The sequence below is a fragment of the Cebidichthys violaceus genome, unplaced genomic scaffold (assembly GCF_023349555.1).
Source record: "Cebidichthys violaceus isolate CVI_PGR_0920_01 unplaced genomic scaffold, fCebVio1.0.p SCAF_10, whole genome shotgun sequence".
In the NCBI taxonomy this organism is placed as follows: domain Eukaryota; kingdom Metazoa; phylum Chordata; class Actinopteri; order Perciformes; family Stichaeidae; genus Cebidichthys; species Cebidichthys violaceus.
The window spans coordinates 8,351,789-8,371,606 of record NW_027176263.1 but is presented as its reverse complement, the minus strand read 5'-3'; the positions used below and the strand labels follow the sequence as shown (position 1 = coordinate 8,371,606).

At 43.8% G+C, this 19,818-nt stretch overlaps 1 protein-coding gene across 5 annotated transcripts; it reads right to left on the bottom strand.

Annotated features, from left to right (window-relative positions):
• Positions 1-938: 938 nt before the first annotated feature.
• On the bottom strand, positions 939-19,279 carry map3k4 (mitogen-activated protein kinase kinase kinase 4). 5 transcript variants are annotated; one of them, XM_068724221.1, is made up of 27 exons: positions 19,083-19,279; positions 13,727-13,917; positions 12,132-13,588; positions 11,358-11,618; positions 10,934-11,086; positions 10,644-10,801; positions 10,306-10,422; positions 10,109-10,208; positions 9,858-9,941; positions 9,506-9,775; positions 9,174-9,323; positions 8,808-8,969; positions 8,512-8,645; positions 7,542-7,620; positions 7,355-7,433; positions 6,504-6,597; positions 6,038-6,160; positions 4,600-4,700; positions 4,425-4,505; positions 4,137-4,328; positions 3,979-4,049; positions 3,759-3,875; positions 3,510-3,669; positions 3,273-3,395; positions 2,827-2,933; positions 1,388-1,567; positions 939-1,168 (listed from the first exon to the last, which is right to left on the bottom strand). In XM_068724221.1, exons 1-27 carry the CDS (start codon positions 19,112-19,114, stop codon positions 1,148-1,150), a joined length of 4,797 nt encoding a protein of 1,598 aa, XP_068580322.1. In that variant the 5' UTR covers positions 19,115-19,279; the 3' UTR covers positions 939-1,147. The 5 variants fall into 5 exon arrangements, with proteins under 5 accessions (XP_068580322.1, XP_068580320.1, XP_068580324.1 ...); XM_068724219.1 differs by having other exon boundaries at positions 4,137-4,505; XM_068724223.1 differs by lacking the exon at positions 6,038-6,160.
• Between the last annotated feature and the right edge of the window lie 539 nt (positions 19,280-19,818).

The following is a 19,818-nucleotide window of genomic DNA, read 5'->3' as shown; positions in this document are numbered from 1 at the left end:
ACTGATCCATAAAGCATAATAACTTATGTGTTAACCATTAATAAAGACACCGGTGACCTTAACGCTACACTTCAGAAGTTTAAGATGTCAGATCATGAAACTGGACCGTAAGAATTAAAATGTTCCAGTGCAGAAAGATTATTTACTGTTGTATCAAAGTGGAACTACCTTCCTAGGTGATAGTAGTGTAATACTATGAACAACATGTTTTATGGTGGAAGAACACAAACAAATTTCATTAAAAAAAACAAAACGATTGGTTTATTAATATTGTTTGTACATATCAAACACTGACAGAGCAGCAGAGGACCAGAAGTTGTGGTGAGTGTCAGTGTCTGTGTTTGGTTATGTGGATGTTTTGTGTTCAGCAGCAGGGAGGGAGAGCAGGCCCCGGTTCTCCTCTCAGTTGGCTACGCTCCAGTCACATGAACAGCTCTTTACCGGCAAACCAGTAGACTTGAACATTGCTCCATCTTGACATCGACTTCTCAGGCAAAGAAAAATACATTTAAAAAAATAAAAAAAAAAAATCCTTCCTAGTGCCCGCGCTTGCCAAATGACAAGGGATAAATTAATTTTGATATTTGGATGGTGTTCATTTCATAAAAGGTAAACCAGCCTCTCTTTCCATTCGGTGAGACTTACCACACCTTTTTCAGCCTCAAAGGGCAACGATTCCTCCCTCCTCTACTCAACAGTCCCTTGGGTAAACAGTTTAAAAGTGCCATAGATATTGCCCCCCGACCCACCCCCTCCCCATTTGTTTAAAAAAAAAAAAAAAAATAGTATCCCTCATTGCTTTTTGAGAGGTCTTTTCACCAGTGAGGACAACAAATGTGGTAATAGTTACTTTAACTTTACAATATTGTTTATACATGAATTAAAGCCAATCCTATTCTTACAGTATGTACAGTCCCACCCCTTCCCCCCCTCCTCCCCCCAGTCCATGGGTACATAAAGACAACCCTAAACTCCATAGGTCCAGTTGTCCTCTGAAATGATATTGTATTAGTTCCTCAGTTTAACTCCATGTGCCTTCAGCCGTAACTTCCTCTTCTCCGTGTCCACAGTTCTTTTTTTTCTTTTGCCAACAGCATGTACAGTAGTGCTTTAATTTGTAAACGTAAAAGTCGCAGAGGAGGTCCGTTCACTCTTCATCCGTACAAACCTGAAACAGACAAAAGATAAAAGCTGTAATGGGCCCTTGTGGATGACCACCTTACCCTTTTGTAAAAAGATTTTTTTTTTTTAATTTGAAGCTCAAAATGTTCAGTCAAGCCACGACGGTTCACTTGTTAGGTGTTTTTGTGATTACATTGGGTTTTGGTCTGGCAGTTGCAACATGACGCAGGACTCCTTTAAAATGTATGCCCTAGCAGCGTCTCACCTTGACAAACGGGTGGTCTAGCAGCATGCTAGCTGTCCAGCGGCGTTTGGGTTCGCTCTCCAGACAGTGACCGAGGAAGTCCTTCCCTTCTGTGCTCAGCTTCTCCGGGATGGGGGGTTTATGGCCCATGCCCACTTTGTACATGATCTGGAAGTTGTGCTCATACTCGTGCCACGGCCTCTGCAGGTTGAGATAAAAAGGGAGAACATGACATCATTTCCTCTGGTTGTTTTTGGTTAAGTGGATTTCTTGTAGTGGTAAGAAAGGGGGAAATAAACTCAAAACCTAAAGTATGTGGACAAAAACGTGGCTTTGACAAGCATAGCTAGCAGTTCCATAACTTTGTACTAGCTATTTTAAATAACCCAAACAACCACTACCATTTGACAACTCTGGAAGAGGCAGTTTTGCTAAAGGGCTACCAGCTCCTCAGATATAGTAACACTGAAACAGTTATTAATACTGTTTGCCTTCCTTTGACAGTTTCCAGCCTTTCTAGCGCATCTGTTTGATGATGACACTCTTTTCATTTTTCAAAGCCGAGATAGCTTATTATTTACTTGTGACGGTTTAGAGGCTATTTATTACAACTAGCATGACTGGGTATATCGCTCATCCCTTGTTCGACAGTGAAAACACAGTATCTTGTTTATTGCTATGGATTATGTCGAACAATACATCCATTGCCTTAGAACACTGACATTTTAATTATATTTAAGGAAATACCATCTTGTTTGGATGATCTGGCTGGAGTAATATTTGTTTACCAGAAAGTGATTGCAGAGAGAGAGAGATCGACGGCTAGGTGAGCTAGATTGACTTTTAAAGATCGAGCAGCATGAAATAAGACATTCTTAAGCGTTGGTACAGGGACCCCACACAGCTGAAACTATAGCCAACACAAAGCGCTGAGCCAAAGCGCACAAAAAAATAAATCCTTTAATTTCAGGTGACTTAGAATTAGAATTCTCATAGACACTGACTTGTTTCTTTCTTTGACCTGTGGTATTCTATACTTAATAATATATCTCAACCAACCTCCATAGTATGGAGTCTGTACTGTGACACCAATGGCCTGTTGTGATTGGTCCAGACTTCACACGATAGTAGCAGAATAAATGTTGTCTTTTACTTTTTAAGGAAAGGGAAATGTAGGGTAACATTTTTAGTCTTTATTGTATTTTTAAATGTTAATTTCAATCATCACAAATAAAAGTTAGGGAAAATATGTGTTCTCCCAGTCATTTAGGAGGGGCAAGTTGTACAAGTGGGCGTTGTGGGTGAGCCTAGTAACAGAGTCTAACAGCCAAAATAATACAAGTATTTCCGCCCCTCTTACTTACATCATGGTATACTTGCAGCATAGGAAAATTACAAGCCGGTGTGATTTTACGGATCTATGACTAGATCAAAATACTTGATGCACTATCACTCCTTACCTTTCCAGTCACCATCTCAATGAGAACGCAGCCCAAACTCCAGATGTCCGCTGCTCGTCCATGACCTTCCCCCTTTGCTCTGGTGATGACTTCAGGGGCCATGTATGCTGATTCAGACATAAAACAAGTTATTAAACATTAGAATTTAATCATCAGAAATACACTGTGCAGGTTTAAGAAATATATTTGTGTATAATCACATGTGATTAATGGGAAATAAGTTTGATTTAAATATGCATACCAAACAAATATATTAAAATGAAGATCATTGCATCCACTACACAAGTTAAGGAAGCGGTTACACACACCACACCCATATATGAACACACTTTTGTAATAAATCACAGCATGTGGGTGGACATCTATTTGGTGAAAGAGAAGAAATTAAATATCACGCCACAGTGACCCCTGGTGGTGGCATCCACACACAAAATATCATTTCTTACCTGCTGTTCCCAGTGTGCTGTTTACCTCCCCTGGCATGGTGTGAGTGTTGTTCCTCAACTTGACTGAACAGCCAAAGTCACCGAGCTTAATAAGGCCGGATGATGTCAAAAAGATGTTGGCTCCTGTTATAATAATACAAAAGAGACTCAACAGTGGGTAAATGGATGCTGAGGTCATTCACAATTTACTGCATATCCAATAAAAAAGAAAAGAAAATAAGAGTGTGTGAAACGGACCCTTGATATCCCGGTGGACAATGCCGTGTTCATGGAGGACATTGATGGCTGTAGTGATTTGTTTACTGTAGAGCCTGATGACATGTTCCTGCAGCCCCAGTCTGGACACCTCCTCCAGAGTGCCCTCGTCACAGTACTCCATGAAGATGTACATCTCTTCCTACAGGTGAGTGAATGAAAAGTTTGAACCAAACTGCTTCAGTGAGCACCATGTGATGCCCAGATCAAAATAAAAGGTGTGCATCTTACCCGATGGAGCTCGACTCCAAAGTATCGCACCAAGTTCGGGTGTTTAATGCCTTCGAATATTTTCAGCTCATCTGCAGTCTCCTTGATTGTTTTGTGATCGTTTGGCTGGAATCGGATCTGGTTTGAAAAAAAGAAAAGAAAACAAAGAAGACTTACCTGCAGATCATATATATATATATATATATATTTTAAACTATTGAATTGGTCTTGCTGTACATACCTCCTTCATAGCCATTAGTTCACCAGTGTCAACGTTGATGCAGGTGTATACCTTCCCATACTGGCCCTCACCTGTTATACATACAAACATTGCGTCACTGCCTGTATGTGCGTTACATAACACACTTCCTAACAAATGCAGTCAGTAGGTAGCCGTACCTATCTTGTTGCCTCTCTGCCACTTAAAGGTCACCTTTCGGAGCCCGACGTGCATGACGTTGTCGTAGGATTTGGGTGTGTGGCACACTTGGCCTATGATGTTGCGCTGCTTCATCACAGCGTACCGTTTGTCCTCAAACTTGCGAATGGAGCGACGGACAGCCTCCATGGGGCTTTGCCGTGCTGCGGTGTCTGAGGTGGGTGACACGAAAAAGGATTTATCATTTTCATGTTGGAAAGTTTCCCTTTTGTATGTTTTAGTTGATCCAGCATCACTCAAAATCACACCCTTGGACTGGCTGATAAAAGTGCGGAGCTCCCAGCTTCGACGAGCAGCGCTGTTGGGGTCTCCCTTAGGATAGGACGGCTCTGGAGAAAGAAATCCAAAGAGAAAATTCAGCCAATCACAAAGCTTACATGCACAATGTGGATTAAAATGATGCACAGCACTGAATGCACCAACCTTCTCTGTCCTCTGTGGGGCTGGAGTGGCGACTCAGAGATTTGAAATGCAACTCTGCTGCAACCGACGACAGGCGGTCATTTTCATGGTAACTGGATCCCCTGCAAAAAACATGGCGGTCCAATCAACCCTCTGATTCAGATAGTAGGTTTCAGTCTCCAGAGTTTCTCTCCACTTATGACAAGACCCATCATAACTACACAAATATAAGCTGGACGACCAGTATTAGGGTTTCAACACAATATAAAAAAGATGATAAAACCATAAAACCTTTTAGGAGAAAAAAAAGATTGAGCTGATTCTTAGTATGCGTTTTGAAACCCATTAACAGTTCAGCATGCACCAGAGTCATTATACAGCTCAAACACACTTAAAAGGTTAGATCTCTAGAGTGCATGTCCCGATTTCAAAAGCACACACAAATAAGCCCAAAATCTAATGGCAGTGAATCACCAGCATCAAAGCAAGACTAATGTTAATAGCACTCGAAAGCAGAATATCATAGCCCACTCTTTCATTGAAGCAGTGTGTTTTTCCCCCATTTTCACACCATGCACAACAATCACATTCTCTTCCTTTGATCAGTAGCAAGACTTCTATAAAGCCATTTGTCTGACTTGTTAAAATATAGCGGGGTTGTAAAAGCTACATTAACACTTATAATGCTCAAAATACGGCTTCTCATAAGCAGTAATCTGAGGTTTTTCTTGAATTTAAATGATTTTATTTTGTAGCTTACATCCATGTCATGCATATTATTTAGATGCACCTTCTAGCAGCACTTCTTTTATGCTGTAAAAAGTCTATAGTGATTAAAATGTTCACATCTGTACAACCATGCTGTAATTGCAGCATCAATGCATAAAAAAAAAAAATTGCATTTCTGGTAGAATGTGACGGGAAATGCCTCATTATTTGGTTGAATAAAATGTTCTTGTAGTCCAAAAAGCCAACCTTTTTGTGCAAATAAACTTAAACTTCTCTAAAACTACTATAGATTGATGCTAGATATAAAAAAAGCCAGGAAATGCTCAATTAACAGATAATGGGAAACTGACTTTGTGGACATGGCAGTTAATCCAATATGTGTCTGAATATCCACATTTATAGTGCTTGTTTAGATGCAATCAGAAGGCTAAAAGCAGAAAATCTGGATCCTTTCAATACAAAATATAAATCAAATCTATAAAACTTAATAATGGAATAAAAAGTATAATATAAAATATATCACTTCATTGAAACGCGATCATAAGCAGTGTTTCATTCTTTCACTATTATAGGGCCTGCAAACTGAATATTACAAAACTTGAACACAAAGTATTTCCTCCTTCAATTTCCAGCGGCCTTATGTTTAAAATCAGTGATGGCTTTGGTTTTTTTGCAACTGAGGCTGTGTCTTGGCCGCAGTTTCTACCAGTTGACTTGGGGGCAAAGCTACCTGACGTCATTGGGGCTGCTGCTGGGTGCTTTGGTGTGGCTGTGTTCCCCCGGGCCCTGAGGGACTGGGCGAGGGCCATTGGGGAACAGCTGGTTCCGGAGGTCGCAGGGGAGACTTCGAGAGCTGTGTGGTGAAAAAGCAAACTGAGGAGGGTCTGCTTAGGGAAAGTATGGTGGCTTGAGTGGGAAGTGTGGAGATGTGTTTGTGTGTGTGTGACTGGGTGGCTGGTTGAGGGACAGACGCACACACTCACTCAGACACTATGAAGACTAAAAGGACCACTGACATACTCGGAGCTCACACACACACAAAACACAGAGAAGCTTGCATCACGCATAAGCTCACCAACTACAGTGCAAAGACATACAAAGCACAGCTGATGAGGCATAATGAGCCATGCAGGAGAGAGTATAAAAACACAGTACGCACACAGACTCTTGTAGAAACTTGAGCTAAAACCACCTACCTGAAACCGTCATTATTAGGGATAAACAGATTGGGGTTTGGTGGGTCACTATGGCAGCGAGGGACCTTTACAGGACGAGGACTATTCCTGGGAGCTGAAAAGAAAAACGGCAAATGCTTAGTTTGGTCACCCCACCCTCAAAAGGAAACTTTGTTTATGGTTTGTGAGAAATCTACAACGAATTAAAGACCACAAGCAGCATCACTAATTCTGCTGTAGGAGGGCTAAGTGCTCATGTTTTTATGATCGCGGAGGTCCGGTTATGTCTCCACATGAAAGCCACCTCATTGTGTTGCTTTACTCCGTCCAAGCCAAAGAAAAACATTTATTTCTAGTACCAGTTGGTTGCCTCCATATCTTAGTTTGCTCAGACTTTAGACCTTTTCCATCAAGAAACTATTTTAGCCACATTTGGTGGTCACCTGTTGTAGCATTGTATTTCTATAGACATTACTTTAGTAATGTATTAAATGGCAGGAACAAGGCTGTGACATTCTGCAGATGGCCTGTTTTTATGATGTATAGTTTATTTTTTCCCCATCTTTATTACATCAGTAAATGTTTGCTGAGCAAACATCCTCTTTTTTCAGTCACATCCTACTTCTGCTGCTGGCCACTGAGCCGCAGCATCGAGTTGCTCAAAGGAGTCGGTGTAATCAGTGCTCAGACTAACAACCTTCAGGTCACGTTTATGCTTCGTTGATAAGTTACAGTTGTGCCTGTTTTATGTAATAGCTTGTTCCCATGACACCCAAGTTATAAACTTGTAATAGTTGTAGAATGTAAACACCGAAATAAATCCTGAACTCCAGAGACGCAAGTCACCAACATATCACAGAGGAGCATCTTACCAATGTACAGGCCAGTGACTGGGCTATGAGGTTTTCCAATCACGTGTCCAATACATTCATTCATCAGAGCTTGTAAATTCTGCAGAAAGACAGATATGTTAACAGTCAAGAGATAACAAATACAACATATTCAAACCATGCTTGTTGTGCAATTTGTAGACACATAGAAGAAAACAGGCAATATTACCAGGAAGTCATCCTCCGGCAATGCTGATATAAAGGCAGGTTCGATAGCCTGAAGAAAGTCAAAACCCTGAGTCGCCCACCTGTAGGTTAAACATGGCAGTCAATCAGTGTGGCCCCAAACGTCACTCTGTACTGTGCTGATACACCTGGAACACCGTGAATCAGATGCATGTTTTTGTTTGAGAAGCATGCCAGTTGATTGTATTAATCACACGTCTAACAGTTGTGATTAATTATGGAATAGGTTTCAGTATCTTCATCCTTAAAGACTTGTTCCAAGTAGCTCCTTGTGTTCTCATCACACAGAGCTCAGTAACAGCAAGTAATACGGTGGGATAGTTTTAAATATATAACAAATATGACTCATGCTCACTGTCATGTGGGCCTATTTTTTGTTTGTTATGTCTCCAAAATGTTACTGCTGTAGTTGAATTCCATAAAGTAACCTAAAGGCTTTACTCAGTACAATGTTGCCACGATAGCTTGTTCTGGCTAAAAGCAAAAGCTCTTGACAAAGAGTAGCAAAATAAATGTATTTCAAGACCTACCTCTTACGCAGAAGATACATACAGTATATCTGGTTTTACATTTATTAGTTCTCACAATACAGCGGGGCAAATAAGGAATTTAAATCGCACAAACAAAACCTGCTTAACTAGTATAAACTTGTACTGTAAGAAACAGAAATAGCTTTTTTCGGTCTAAGTCTTTGATGATAGTTCACTTTTTATCCAAGATTAATTCCCAGAGTGTCTTATTGATCAATAAGGTTAATGCCAAACCAGAGGGCCTCACTTTAACTCTCTCGCTACAATGAGCCTCACTGAGCACCAAACTCAAACCCTTACATGCTGCCTCAGGACCGTCACACTCGCCAGCAGACTCTGTGCCGAACCAGAGGGCAAAAAAAAAAAAGAGACTGAAGTGAACTACTTAAGAATACGCTCAATCGATAGAAGGTAAGGCCTTACCTGGGCTTGGTGCCTCTGCCACTCTCACATTTGGTCAGGACATAGGTCATCCATTTGCGGGCAAAAGTTATGTAGCGTTCCCCAATCCTCTGCCTGAACTCCCCCGACATCAGGCGCACCACCTCCTTGTGGTACTGCAAATTTAAAAAAAAAAAAAAACAGCAAACAGGAGTATATTAAGTATTACTATATAACCCATAACTATATTAATGCCAATTGAGAGTAGAAGAAGGGATGGAGTAGATGTGTAGCATCTAAAGTATGTGCTTCTGTGAAAATATACACGTTACAGTTACCTCAAAGGCAAAATTGTAGCCCTGTATCATTGCCTCTCTGTAGTACTGATGCAGAGTGGCCGACTCGGACTCCTCCACCTCTGCCTCAAACTCTGTGGTGAACATGTACTCCACCTGGTCGATGGCAGTGCTGATCTTAATGCATAGCTGTAGTGCCTCATCCTGTGGTAGGAGAAGAGAGAGTTTTATTAGCATTTTTTAATAAAAAGCTTATGTTGAAAACCTAGACGTCAAAGTGATCAGTGGAAGCATTTAAAGCTTAAGATGGACAGCACCTCGGAATGTAACAGATATGAAAGCTTAGTAACTTCAACAAAAAGTGTTTATTACAGGTTAGAAATCATAGTGTGTGGTTACATATTGTACCTTGAGCTCCTCCAGAGCACTCGCGATGAGAGGCTGACTAGACGTCTGCTCCCGGCTGAGAGTGAGCACATCCTCCATGGATTGCTGAAAGGCCTTTCGCTGGGCCACCAGATGAGCTGACTGCATCACTATTAAGAGTATGTTCTCCACCTGAAAGCACATCGGACCAATGGGAGGCTTGTAAATACTGGACACACACACACACACACACACACACACACACACACACACACACACACACACACACACACACACACACACACACACACACACACACACACACACACACACACACAAAACACAGAGAGATTAAAATCAAAAATGTCACAAACCTTCATGGCTCTTAAAGTGTCAACGGTTTCCATCTGGGGGACCAGTTTGAGCAGCTCTCCGTCCCACTGAGCCCAGTCAGAATCAGTAGTGGGGTCTCCAGCTCCGTGTTTACTCATGAGCAGGTAGGCATCCTCATCTGCAATTTCATCTGGCTCTTTGGAGCAGTCTTTACCGACAGCGGAGTTGAGAAGCTGCAGGATGAGAGGCCGCTGGTCCATCAAGCCACAGGGGACAAACACTTGCAGCTCCTCCAAGCCTGGAATCTGAACCTGGAGAAAGAAGAAGGAAGTTAAACGTAGAACAGAAAAGAAAGATCAGATATGTGTAAACTTAACAGAGAAGCATCCGCACCTTGACATAGTTTCCCTTCTTCAGTGCCTCCAGGAGACAAGTCACCCCGTTAGTGAAACTGAAAACTGCAGCGACTTCTAAGTCCTGCACAGAGGTAATCAAACAAAGTGTGAGTCAGAACACACAGTCCCAGTTCTTTGGTGAGCAAAAAAAAAAAAAAAAAAAGACAGGGTCACAGCTTAACTGCAAAGTCAGTACTGCTGTGGCTTTCTATTTCAAGGGAGTGAAAATTCTTCACTCTTTTCTCTCACCTTGCGAAGCATTTTGGCAAAGCCCAGAGCCTTAGACGCTCGCTCCCTGGCCTCGTGAAACAGCTCTTTAAGTGACCGACTAGTCTCGATAACTGACCGCCTTGAAGAATCAAAAAGGTTCAAAAATTAAAACACCTCCACTGGGCCAAAATAAAAAAAAATCAACACACTGACTGAACAGAAATCATCCCCCTTACCTGATTTCATCGGAGGCGGTGCTGTCATCTGCACATTCCCAGAATTCATTACCACTCTTTTGCAAGCCGGCATCAAGGAACTCTCCAGTGGATTTAAGCAGCATCCCGGCAATATCACTGCAACGAGCAGAAGGGTCCTCAGTTTCACATAAATCATGTGTAACACTCTCAAAAGGATAAGTTCACAGTCTTAAAACAATAGCAAAGTGCCCGAATGGTCATTCAAACAGGTTTTTATCATTCCTCCTTAACTCAAAAACAAACTGTGAAACTATCATTTAAGTGAAAAAACAACAATTACATTTATCCTAGTTTGGTTTGCAGGTATGTTTACTGACCAGAAAAGCTTCCCAGACTGGGCCTCCCCTCCACGGATGTAAGGAGTGATGACTTTGGTGAAGTTCCACTCCTCCTCCAACAGGTTCTTTAAGCTGTGAGATGCCTGAGGGAGCTGCTGCAACATCTGGATCCAACTGTGCATGTAGTCAAAGTAGACCTACGAAAACAGCGACAGACATCAGATAACCACAACGTACAAAATTCACAAGTTTTTCTTGCCAATGATTATACACATTTAAACTCTGTAATTTGAAGTAGTGAAGGGGGAAAGGTTAGGAATTAGTCCTACCACAAGCATCTTGTGAAGGTCCTCTTCAAACTCATCAATATTGGCATTCGTCTGCAAGCCCTGAGCATCAGTCACCACGCCGCGCAGCATGAACTGATAATACTGCTTCATCAGAAGACCACCTTTAAGAACCTCCTTACACTCACGCACCAACTGTAGAGCACAAATAACACATGAAAAAATATTAAGATGAGCTCTTATGTATGACATACCGTCTTCAAGGATAGCCAGTAAAATGGAAATAGTTATCTCAATATTTCTTTCTTTAAGACCAAATTAACTAAGCTTAATCATTTATTTGATAATATATACAGAGGAAGATACGAAGATATATGTTTATTAGATGTGTGCAGTCATTCAACATGGCTGGGAAAGGTGACTTAAAAACTCAAACACAAAAGTGAGTGTTTCAGCAGCTGCTTGCCTGTTTGATACTGAGCAGTGAGGGCTCTCCGGCAGGCCTCTGTTCAAGTCGCAGTTTAAGGCATTCATGAATGACGTTGAGAAGGACTCGGCACAGCACGAGGAACGCCGGCCGGAAGGATGGGAGGTCCATGTCCAGCAAATCCTCCCAGGAAACCTGGTCTGCTCCGAGCTCTGGATGAGCCGGACAACTGCAGGACACATGGCGGGAAAGCTCTGGCAGGTAATCACTGTACAGCATGGGGTCTGGGAAGTCTGCAAACTGAGGGCGGAAGATCCGGTGAAGGGAATTCAGCGTGTATTACAGAGCGCCATGGTTAGTATATTAACAGTCAACAGTTGGCTTAATAATACTGCGTTTTCAAATGTCAAATTCACATTCCTCTTTGTAAGTTTGCAAGTGGAGGACAGTATGTGATCCTCCACAAACTCAATGACAATACTCTCGTCTTAACTCTGTTTTTCTTTTACTAGCTTGTGTTTGAAAACCCTGTGTTGTTTATGGCGCGGGCTTCTTTAAGCTCCAAATGCCGTTTCCTCAAGTGTCTAATTAAATCACTAACATTTGCACTACAAACATTAAAATGAACTGCTTGACTGCTTTTGCTCTCCACTTAAGTGTGCATGTGTGTCAGCGCAGAGCTACTGAGAAAGAGAAGTCTACCTGTTCAGTTATATAGAATTATAGAAGGATGAACACTTACTGAATTAGCTGTAATAATGACTGATTTAATGATTTAGATTTAGATTCGAGATAAAAAACCGAAAGCCTTACCTCCAGTTCAGGAGTGTGGCGGAGCAGCGCTGATCTGGACCTCTGCAGAGAGCGGTCCATCAGTTTGTGCAGTCGGAGGATCAGTTTACGCAGTCCCATCTGTTTCAGAGCTTTATCCACAAACGGTCTGTAAATGGCTGTAGGGCGGAATACTCCTCCTCCCGCAATTGCCTCTGCACTTCCTGCCGTTGCAGTGGGGAGAAACTCCTCTTCTGACAACAAGCGGGCAAATTTAGGAGTAAAGGAGGGAGACAACTCGCCCTCTGCAACACGTCCCAACACTCGCCCCACCTCCTCTTCCTCCTCCTCCTCCTCCTCCTCCTCAGCATCCCTGTCCTCTCCATCGCTTTCCGCCGTAAAAGTGGCTGTCGAGTCATCCTCCTCGTCTTCCTCGTTCTCCTCTTCTTCATTGCCGCGGGAGCAGCGAGGTGAAGGGATCTCAAAGACAGGCCACCCGATGCGGGATAGATCGTGGAGGCCCAGAACGGTGGCCATGACGCGCAGCTTCTGGTTGAGGTCCTGGGTGATGTTGAGCCACAGGCAGAGCGCCTGCACCCTGCCCTGGAAGTCCCGCGCTGCATACTTTTGATATTCCTTCTGCAGGGCCTGCAAAGAGGGGTACAAAGCTTCCACGGACTCCAGCAACTCAATAACACGCTTGACCTGCTCAAATGCAAGCCGCTGGCGCTGAAGGTGCTCCCTGCAATCAGCGCCGGAGCCCAGAGGCTCTGCTGCGTTCATTGCTGGTGAGGGGTAGGCGCTGAAGCCCCAGGGATCTACTCCACAGTGGTTGGTCACCGCTACAACAGGCTCCCGCTCCTCTCCACAGACTAGATCTGGGACAATCTGATAGTCCTCCTGGATTTTTTGAGACCCTAAACACTGGGCCCCTCTCAGGCTGGCATAGTTGACCTTAAATTGCAGCACCTCCTTGATGATGTCGGGGATGGCCTGGCGGGCAGTGAAAAGAAAAAGGTCCTGGTCGCCGGTGGAGCGCCGGGCGTGCCAAGCCTGCAGCTCCAACCAAATGACCTCGTTGTTGTGACCCATGAAGGCCATGTTCTCCAGGCCTCTCTGCTCCTTCTCCTTCCTCTTGGAGGACATAGACGTGAGCTTGAGCAGCAAACGCAGAGTTTCAAAGAACTTGAGGCGGTCGGCGGGACAGTCTGTCCTCGAGGTTTGGCGATGGGTCCGGGCAATGTGGGGCATAGACACAGGAAGTTTGCAACTGCTGCAGCCCAAGCTCAAGTAATGCTTCCTGGGATCCATGTTGAGGGCGCCAAAAGGGCTTGACTTTGAGAGCGGGTCCAGCATGAAGGAGCCTTCAAAAGTCTTCTTGTGGTCTCTCTCCGTGGAGCGTAGCGTGGCCCTCTGCTTCTTGCCCTGCTTGTAGCTGTGCTCCTCTGGGATCTCAGCTGGCTTGGGACTCTCTTTCGGGACAGGTGGGGTAACATCCACTGAAATAAACACAGAAATTACATCCCAGTCAGCACAATGAATTTAAAACTACATGTAAAACAAGGTCAAATATATATATATATTTTTTATTATTTTACATATCTACTTCAGTCAAATAGATGAATTAACTAACTCACCCTTGTTGGGAGACCGACCAGCACTCCTCGGCTGGCTGTTTCGTTGATGTTTGCCAGACATGCGTTTCATCTGACGGGAGGTATAAGGAGGTGTTGTGCCATACAGAGCCTCTTCTTCCTCGCTAGGAGAGTCCCAGGAGTCATCCAATCCAGAGTTCTGTTGGGATGCATCTTCCACTGGCTTCGCCTGCCTGTCGGCATTCAATGACGACGTGTCAAAAACAGACAGGACAAACTATAGACATGAGGCAGTTTAGCATCTTTACAATAAGCACCGTAACCTGGTGGTGTTTCGCATTATGAAACTATTTCAGTCGGATCACAACGAAACCAAACAGAATGTGTGTGCAAGGTCAAACAGCGCTGGGTTGTTTGTATTCATAACAGAGAGAGCAGCAAATCTCCTCTAATGCCACAGCAAACAGGTTGCTAAACTGCAACCAGACTGAATGTCTGCTGCTACCTTCCGCAGACTGACGAGTCGTCTGTCCTCTGGAGCCTGGCTGGCTGCCTCCCAAATGTGCGGCAGCAGCAATGCTCTGTGCACGACCACAGCCGTCCAGACGCAGGATAATAAGCTGTGGGTTCTCTGCTGGCACCCTCTCTTGGTCTAGGTAAACATAATGGCTCAACCGGAGAGGGAGGAATAGTAGCCCTCATTAACTCTGAGGGAGAAAGTCTGCCAAGTCATCAACCATGCTGCACAAGTCAAGATTTCATGGAGGACGCCGAGTATGTAGAATGTGTTAGACCGTATGCACACACGGTGCTAATGCAAAACAACATGTGTTTATAGTAAATCTTGAGCAACAATGAAGACGGTCGCTTAACAACATTCTCACTGTAGTTTGAGGTTATGCAAGGCTATAGTAGAATATGTTGCACCTCGTTCTGCAGAGAGGAAACATAATCACTTGCTTGAAATACTTCCTTCTGGGGGAAAAAGAAAAGAAAAAAGAAAGAAAGCGAGAGTGCAAGCAGCGTGCCTTTCCAGATTAAAATGTCAGAGCTTTGTTCCCTAATGCCTTTCTGAGGGGGTTTTAACAGGATTAGAGAGACAGGTTGAAAGGTCTTTCCCCGCCAACGAAAACAAAAAGAAGAAGAAGAGGGGGCATTCTATATGCTTTTCGCCATGTGTCCCTCCATCGATCATGTGACTGAAAGGCATTCCCCAGCACGCGTCTGTTTGACGGAGTTGAAAGGGGCACACTCGCTGGGGGAGCGAGTGTCAAGGGAGGTGGGCTGATCTGGAAATCACTTGCTTCAGCTTTTCAAGCAGCCGCATAGAGAAAAGTCCTGACTTCTATTGCCCATCTGCCCCACTGCAGGATCTGTCTCTGCACGCACACGCACACAGGGGAGCAGCTATGTGACTCAATGCGAGGCACACAGACACCTGCTGCAAATCCTGCAACTTCAAATGCACTAAAAACTCAGATGCAATGAAAACTTCAGGAACATACACACTGCAATAACAATAACCCAGCACAAACATCTTAACCAGGACAAGTCATGAAATTACAGAATAACTCTTGCTTGAAAAAGAAGCACAGTAAGCAATCGTGTGTGTGTGTGTGTGTGTGTGTGTGTGTGTGTGTGTGTGTGTGTGTGTGTGTGTGTGTGTGTGTGTGTGTGTGTGTGTGTGTGTGTGTGTGTGTGTGTGTGTTGCAAAAAGGCATTTAGCACAACAGCAACAGACAAACTGCTTTTGCGATGCAGAAATCGAGATGGCTATCAAGAAACTGCATAGAGAAAGAAGATTGCGCCCTCAACATCCTACTGTGTCAATCAAAAGGTATGATTAGATTGTGCACACGTTTGTAAACTACCCATCTGCGGACAGAAATAGCACATGCATGTGAGAGGGAATGAGAGCAGGTTTTAAAAAGACTCTTCTCTACGCAGAACAGCATGACTGAATCACTCAGGAATGACAGCGGAACCAATGACGCCATCATTGCCGGTTGTTTGTTTGGTTACCATGAGACTCTTCAGGCACAGATTGTGTTGCTGCAGTAAAGACAGCACAAATTCCTCTTTTTAATTATTTGCTTCTTTTCCTAAAACCTACTCGCAGGCCACACAGAGAAAGTTACGGCCCTGCAATGCCCTGCAGTTATCCATAGCAGCGGCGCTACGGTCTTCAAGCTGTCCCTGGTGAATAATCACTGCAGATGGTGTCTGGCTGGACTCAATGGCTCATCTGATGGCTCATGGGGGGGGGGGGGGGGGGGGGGGGGGGGCAATAAAGGCCGGTGGAATGCTACAGCCCCCAGGCAGAAACACTGAGTGCATAATAAACAGCACAAAATCGAGAGTCTTTTCTGTATGCAGTTATATGAAGGGCCAGAGTCAGGGGGGCCTGACCTTTGACACAGCCATCCACACCATTGTATCAGAAGGGGGGGGCACTCTATTGTGTAGTTGTGACACGTGGCCCGTGAGGCCCACAGCTGAATAGCACACAGCTGGTTAGTGAGCACACTTGCTCACAATGGCCAAACTAAAAAGGGGATTTTTTTTTTCAGAAAGAGGAAAAGAGACGGAGGCCGGGGTTTTTTGTAAGAGCACACACTCTACCAATTAGGTCATGCTGGCATGACTGATGCTCGGTAGGCTGAATCCAGATTTTGATTACCCCCCACTGTAAAGAGGATGTGTCTGCTGGCTACTAATTTCAGCCAAGGGATAACTTTGAGGTAATAAGAACATAAAACCTATTTGTGCACCCAAATCTCCATGCAAGCGTAGCTCACACTTACAATAGTATGCACCTCTGAGCTCTGCCTGTCTGTACCTGATAAACACGCAGGATGCAGTTATACAAATTTGCATCAAAGGCAGAATTGATGGCAGAATTCAGACAATGAACACGATGTACTTGACCCCACCCTTCTCTGGAACAGAGTATGATAACAGGAGTGGACCTCTCAACCTCTCCTACATGCAACGAGGCAAAGCACACTGTGCATGCACAACCAAGCTTCTGCAAGGAATGATACTACATGAAACAGCCACATGATAATTCAAAAGAATCAGAAAAACAGTGTGTTTCTAATACACTGCTGTGCTTTTTTTATCTGGCCTTATAAATCACTTGACACCAGGGAAAACTCTCAGTCTAAGAAAAGACATAGATCTTACAGAACCAGTGGAAGCTCATGGCATTAACCAAAACAAGTCACATGATGTAGTGCATCGAAATGAAGACACTGGTTGCGTGTTGAGTGTGGGCGGCAGCGTGAGGTAAATGGTGTAATGGCATGTTTTCACCTAATGACACTTGCATCATAAGTGCTGTGCAGACAGCAGTCTGCTCCACCTATGGAGTCATAAGTAACACCTTTGTCAGTTTCAACTTGCATTCCAGTTTCTTGCAGTTGTGCACATCATAAATGTCCAATCGAATAGATGAGCATGATGTTATTCTGCAGAACAGAGCCATCTTTTCTTTCCTTGTCTATGACGGTGATGTTACTCCAGTAGCACATAAGTAACACCAAGTGCCTTAGCTTTAGTAGTGACAAAGATCCTTTTGTTTAAAATGAAGTGGCAGATGAGAGTGGCAGAATGTGAGAGCAGCACTGCTTTCTCTAAAGCAGGTGTGGGCAGAGACAGGACGCAGTGAGGAAATGCTAGAGGACGGTCCATCTGTATTCTACCGCCTGTGCTGCTGGCAGATGAAGGCATTAATGAGTTTTACCCATGAGCGGCTCCAGGCAGCTATCCACTGCCTTCTGCTCACCACATCCTGAAATCCCTGGAATGCTTGTAAGCCACAATGTCTTCAGACCGACATTGAGAACAAGATATTATTGACAAAGGACCTCTGTACTTGCTAATGATAGGCCTCAATTGCCAAACAAGCACATAACTCATCTTTCTTAGAATAGTTGTCAGTTTGAACCAGTGTTTACACTTATAGATATAAGGATCTCTCTGTGACAAAGACGAAAGGCCTCTCCTTTACTTTACATTTTTAAGCTCATTGGCAGTTCATGATAACTAGTAAAAACACTGCCACGGTTGGCACAGAGTTGGGCTCTCCAGAGCACGCTTTACCTTTAACCCAAAACTTTGTGAACACAGTACACACGGATATAAACCAGAAAACAAAAAAACATGAAAATAAATCTCTCATGTAATCACGACAGCTTGTGACACCCATTTCCAGCAATAGCATGACTCAGTATTTGTCTTTATGCAACAATGGATGACAGTAATTTAACAGGACAAGTATTGCACAAGCTGTTTGTGCGTCCACTTCGGACTGAGGGCGCAAGGAAGTAACAACCGGCTGCTACTCAATCGTTATTCAAAACGAGAAATGACAGCAGATAACAGATCCAACGTGATAAATGGCCTCAAATACATTCTGCAGGCAGACCATTGCATGTTGAGGAGAAGGGAAGACATAACAGCAGATTCCTGAGGGTCTGTCGCCAGCGGCCAGGGGCAAACAGCGCCGCATTTCGATTAGAAGATGCGCACATATGACATATGTCTGCCTGTATGCATTCCCCAGCGAGATTGCAGAAAAGTATCGTTCAGTAACCTTGTCATCTGAGCAATAAGAAATCATACAGCATGATGAGACATTTGCTGCTGCACGTATATTTGCACAACAGATTTGACAACAAAAGTTATAGACATCTACGAGGAACAATCAACCAAGTATTTAATTTGCTTTTTCTAAATGCAGTAAGTGTTTACTGAACGCGACCCACCACCCTATGTCACAACTCAGTGTGGGGAGTGCGAGACAACAACACGAGCGCAAAACTATGCTAGATGATTAACGTGAACAATAACAGTGGAGCAACATGCTAGCTAAAGCCAGCGAAGTTTGCGCTTCGGTGTTATTATGAAATGCATGGTCTGGCACACTCAAATAATCGAAAACACACTTTCAAGTCGATCTTACAAGCCCACATTGCAACGCGTATCTTGCATCAGTGCGGTCAGTTTATGTTAGTCAACTTGCGGGCGAACAATAAAGTGAAAGCGACAGCTAAAGTAGCTAGACGTTAGCTAGCTTGTTTGACATGTTGCACGGTGGATAATTGTTCGTTATGTTACCTTATCATTTGGTGAGCATTTTTTCCCTTTCGCTCTAGCAACTGAAGATTAGACAAGGAGTTAATATCTGCAACAGAATACGCCTAAAAATGTTCCTCCAAAAAGTTTGCAACTCCAGTGTTGCAGTAACTGCACGCGTATCACTATTTGACAGGAAGTGGATTTCTAAGCGATGCGCAAGCGCTCCAATAGCGCTCGCTGCAGTGTCACGCTCAGCTCCCTATTTGGCAAGTGCGAGGTCCTGATGGTGTAGTGTCTGTTCAACAAATTCGCATACCTGCTGGGTTTGTTACGATCCGGAGGCTCCATAGCAAAGCAGTGGCTTCTTGTTCCTTGCCGTGCATGGACTAAACCATGTCTAAGCAATATCAGACCGACTTTGCACCGTTAAATATTTGCAAAAGAGGCAGGTTTTTGTCTCTTTAGAGCACTTTCTTTCCGCCGGCACAGTTGACTCTCGCTTGTGCGTATGCCGTCGCCATCTTTCCAACGTTCATTGAGGAGGAGTGCTACGGTCTTGCATTACTACGGCAACTCGGATATGTCATTTACGGTCATTATCTGTGCAGGGGTTCCAGTGCTTAGAGTACGGTCACAGGGAAGCAGTTATCAAATGATCACCTCTTGACCAATATTATTAATTATTATTCTGTAAATCACACAGTGCAAGGAAAATCCAATATGCTACCAATGACTGCTGGGGATAATTGGAGTTAATTATTCATGACAACCTAGTTTGTAGTGGGAACTCATTTCAGATGGCCTTTCTCCATCAATACTGTGTTTTAAATGGTACTACAGTGCTGGGGGCCCAGTGTGACATGATGTCATGGGTCCATTGTCATGTTCAGCTGAACCCTGTCAATGGTCTGATGAATGTAACCACTGGCAGCCCATTGCCAGATTTATCTGCGAGTGAGCTGCTGCCCCCCCCCCCCCTGTATTCCTTCCTGTAACATTACAACAGCCCATGTATTTCTGGTTTTGGGGGCCCCTTGTGGTCTCGTGACAGA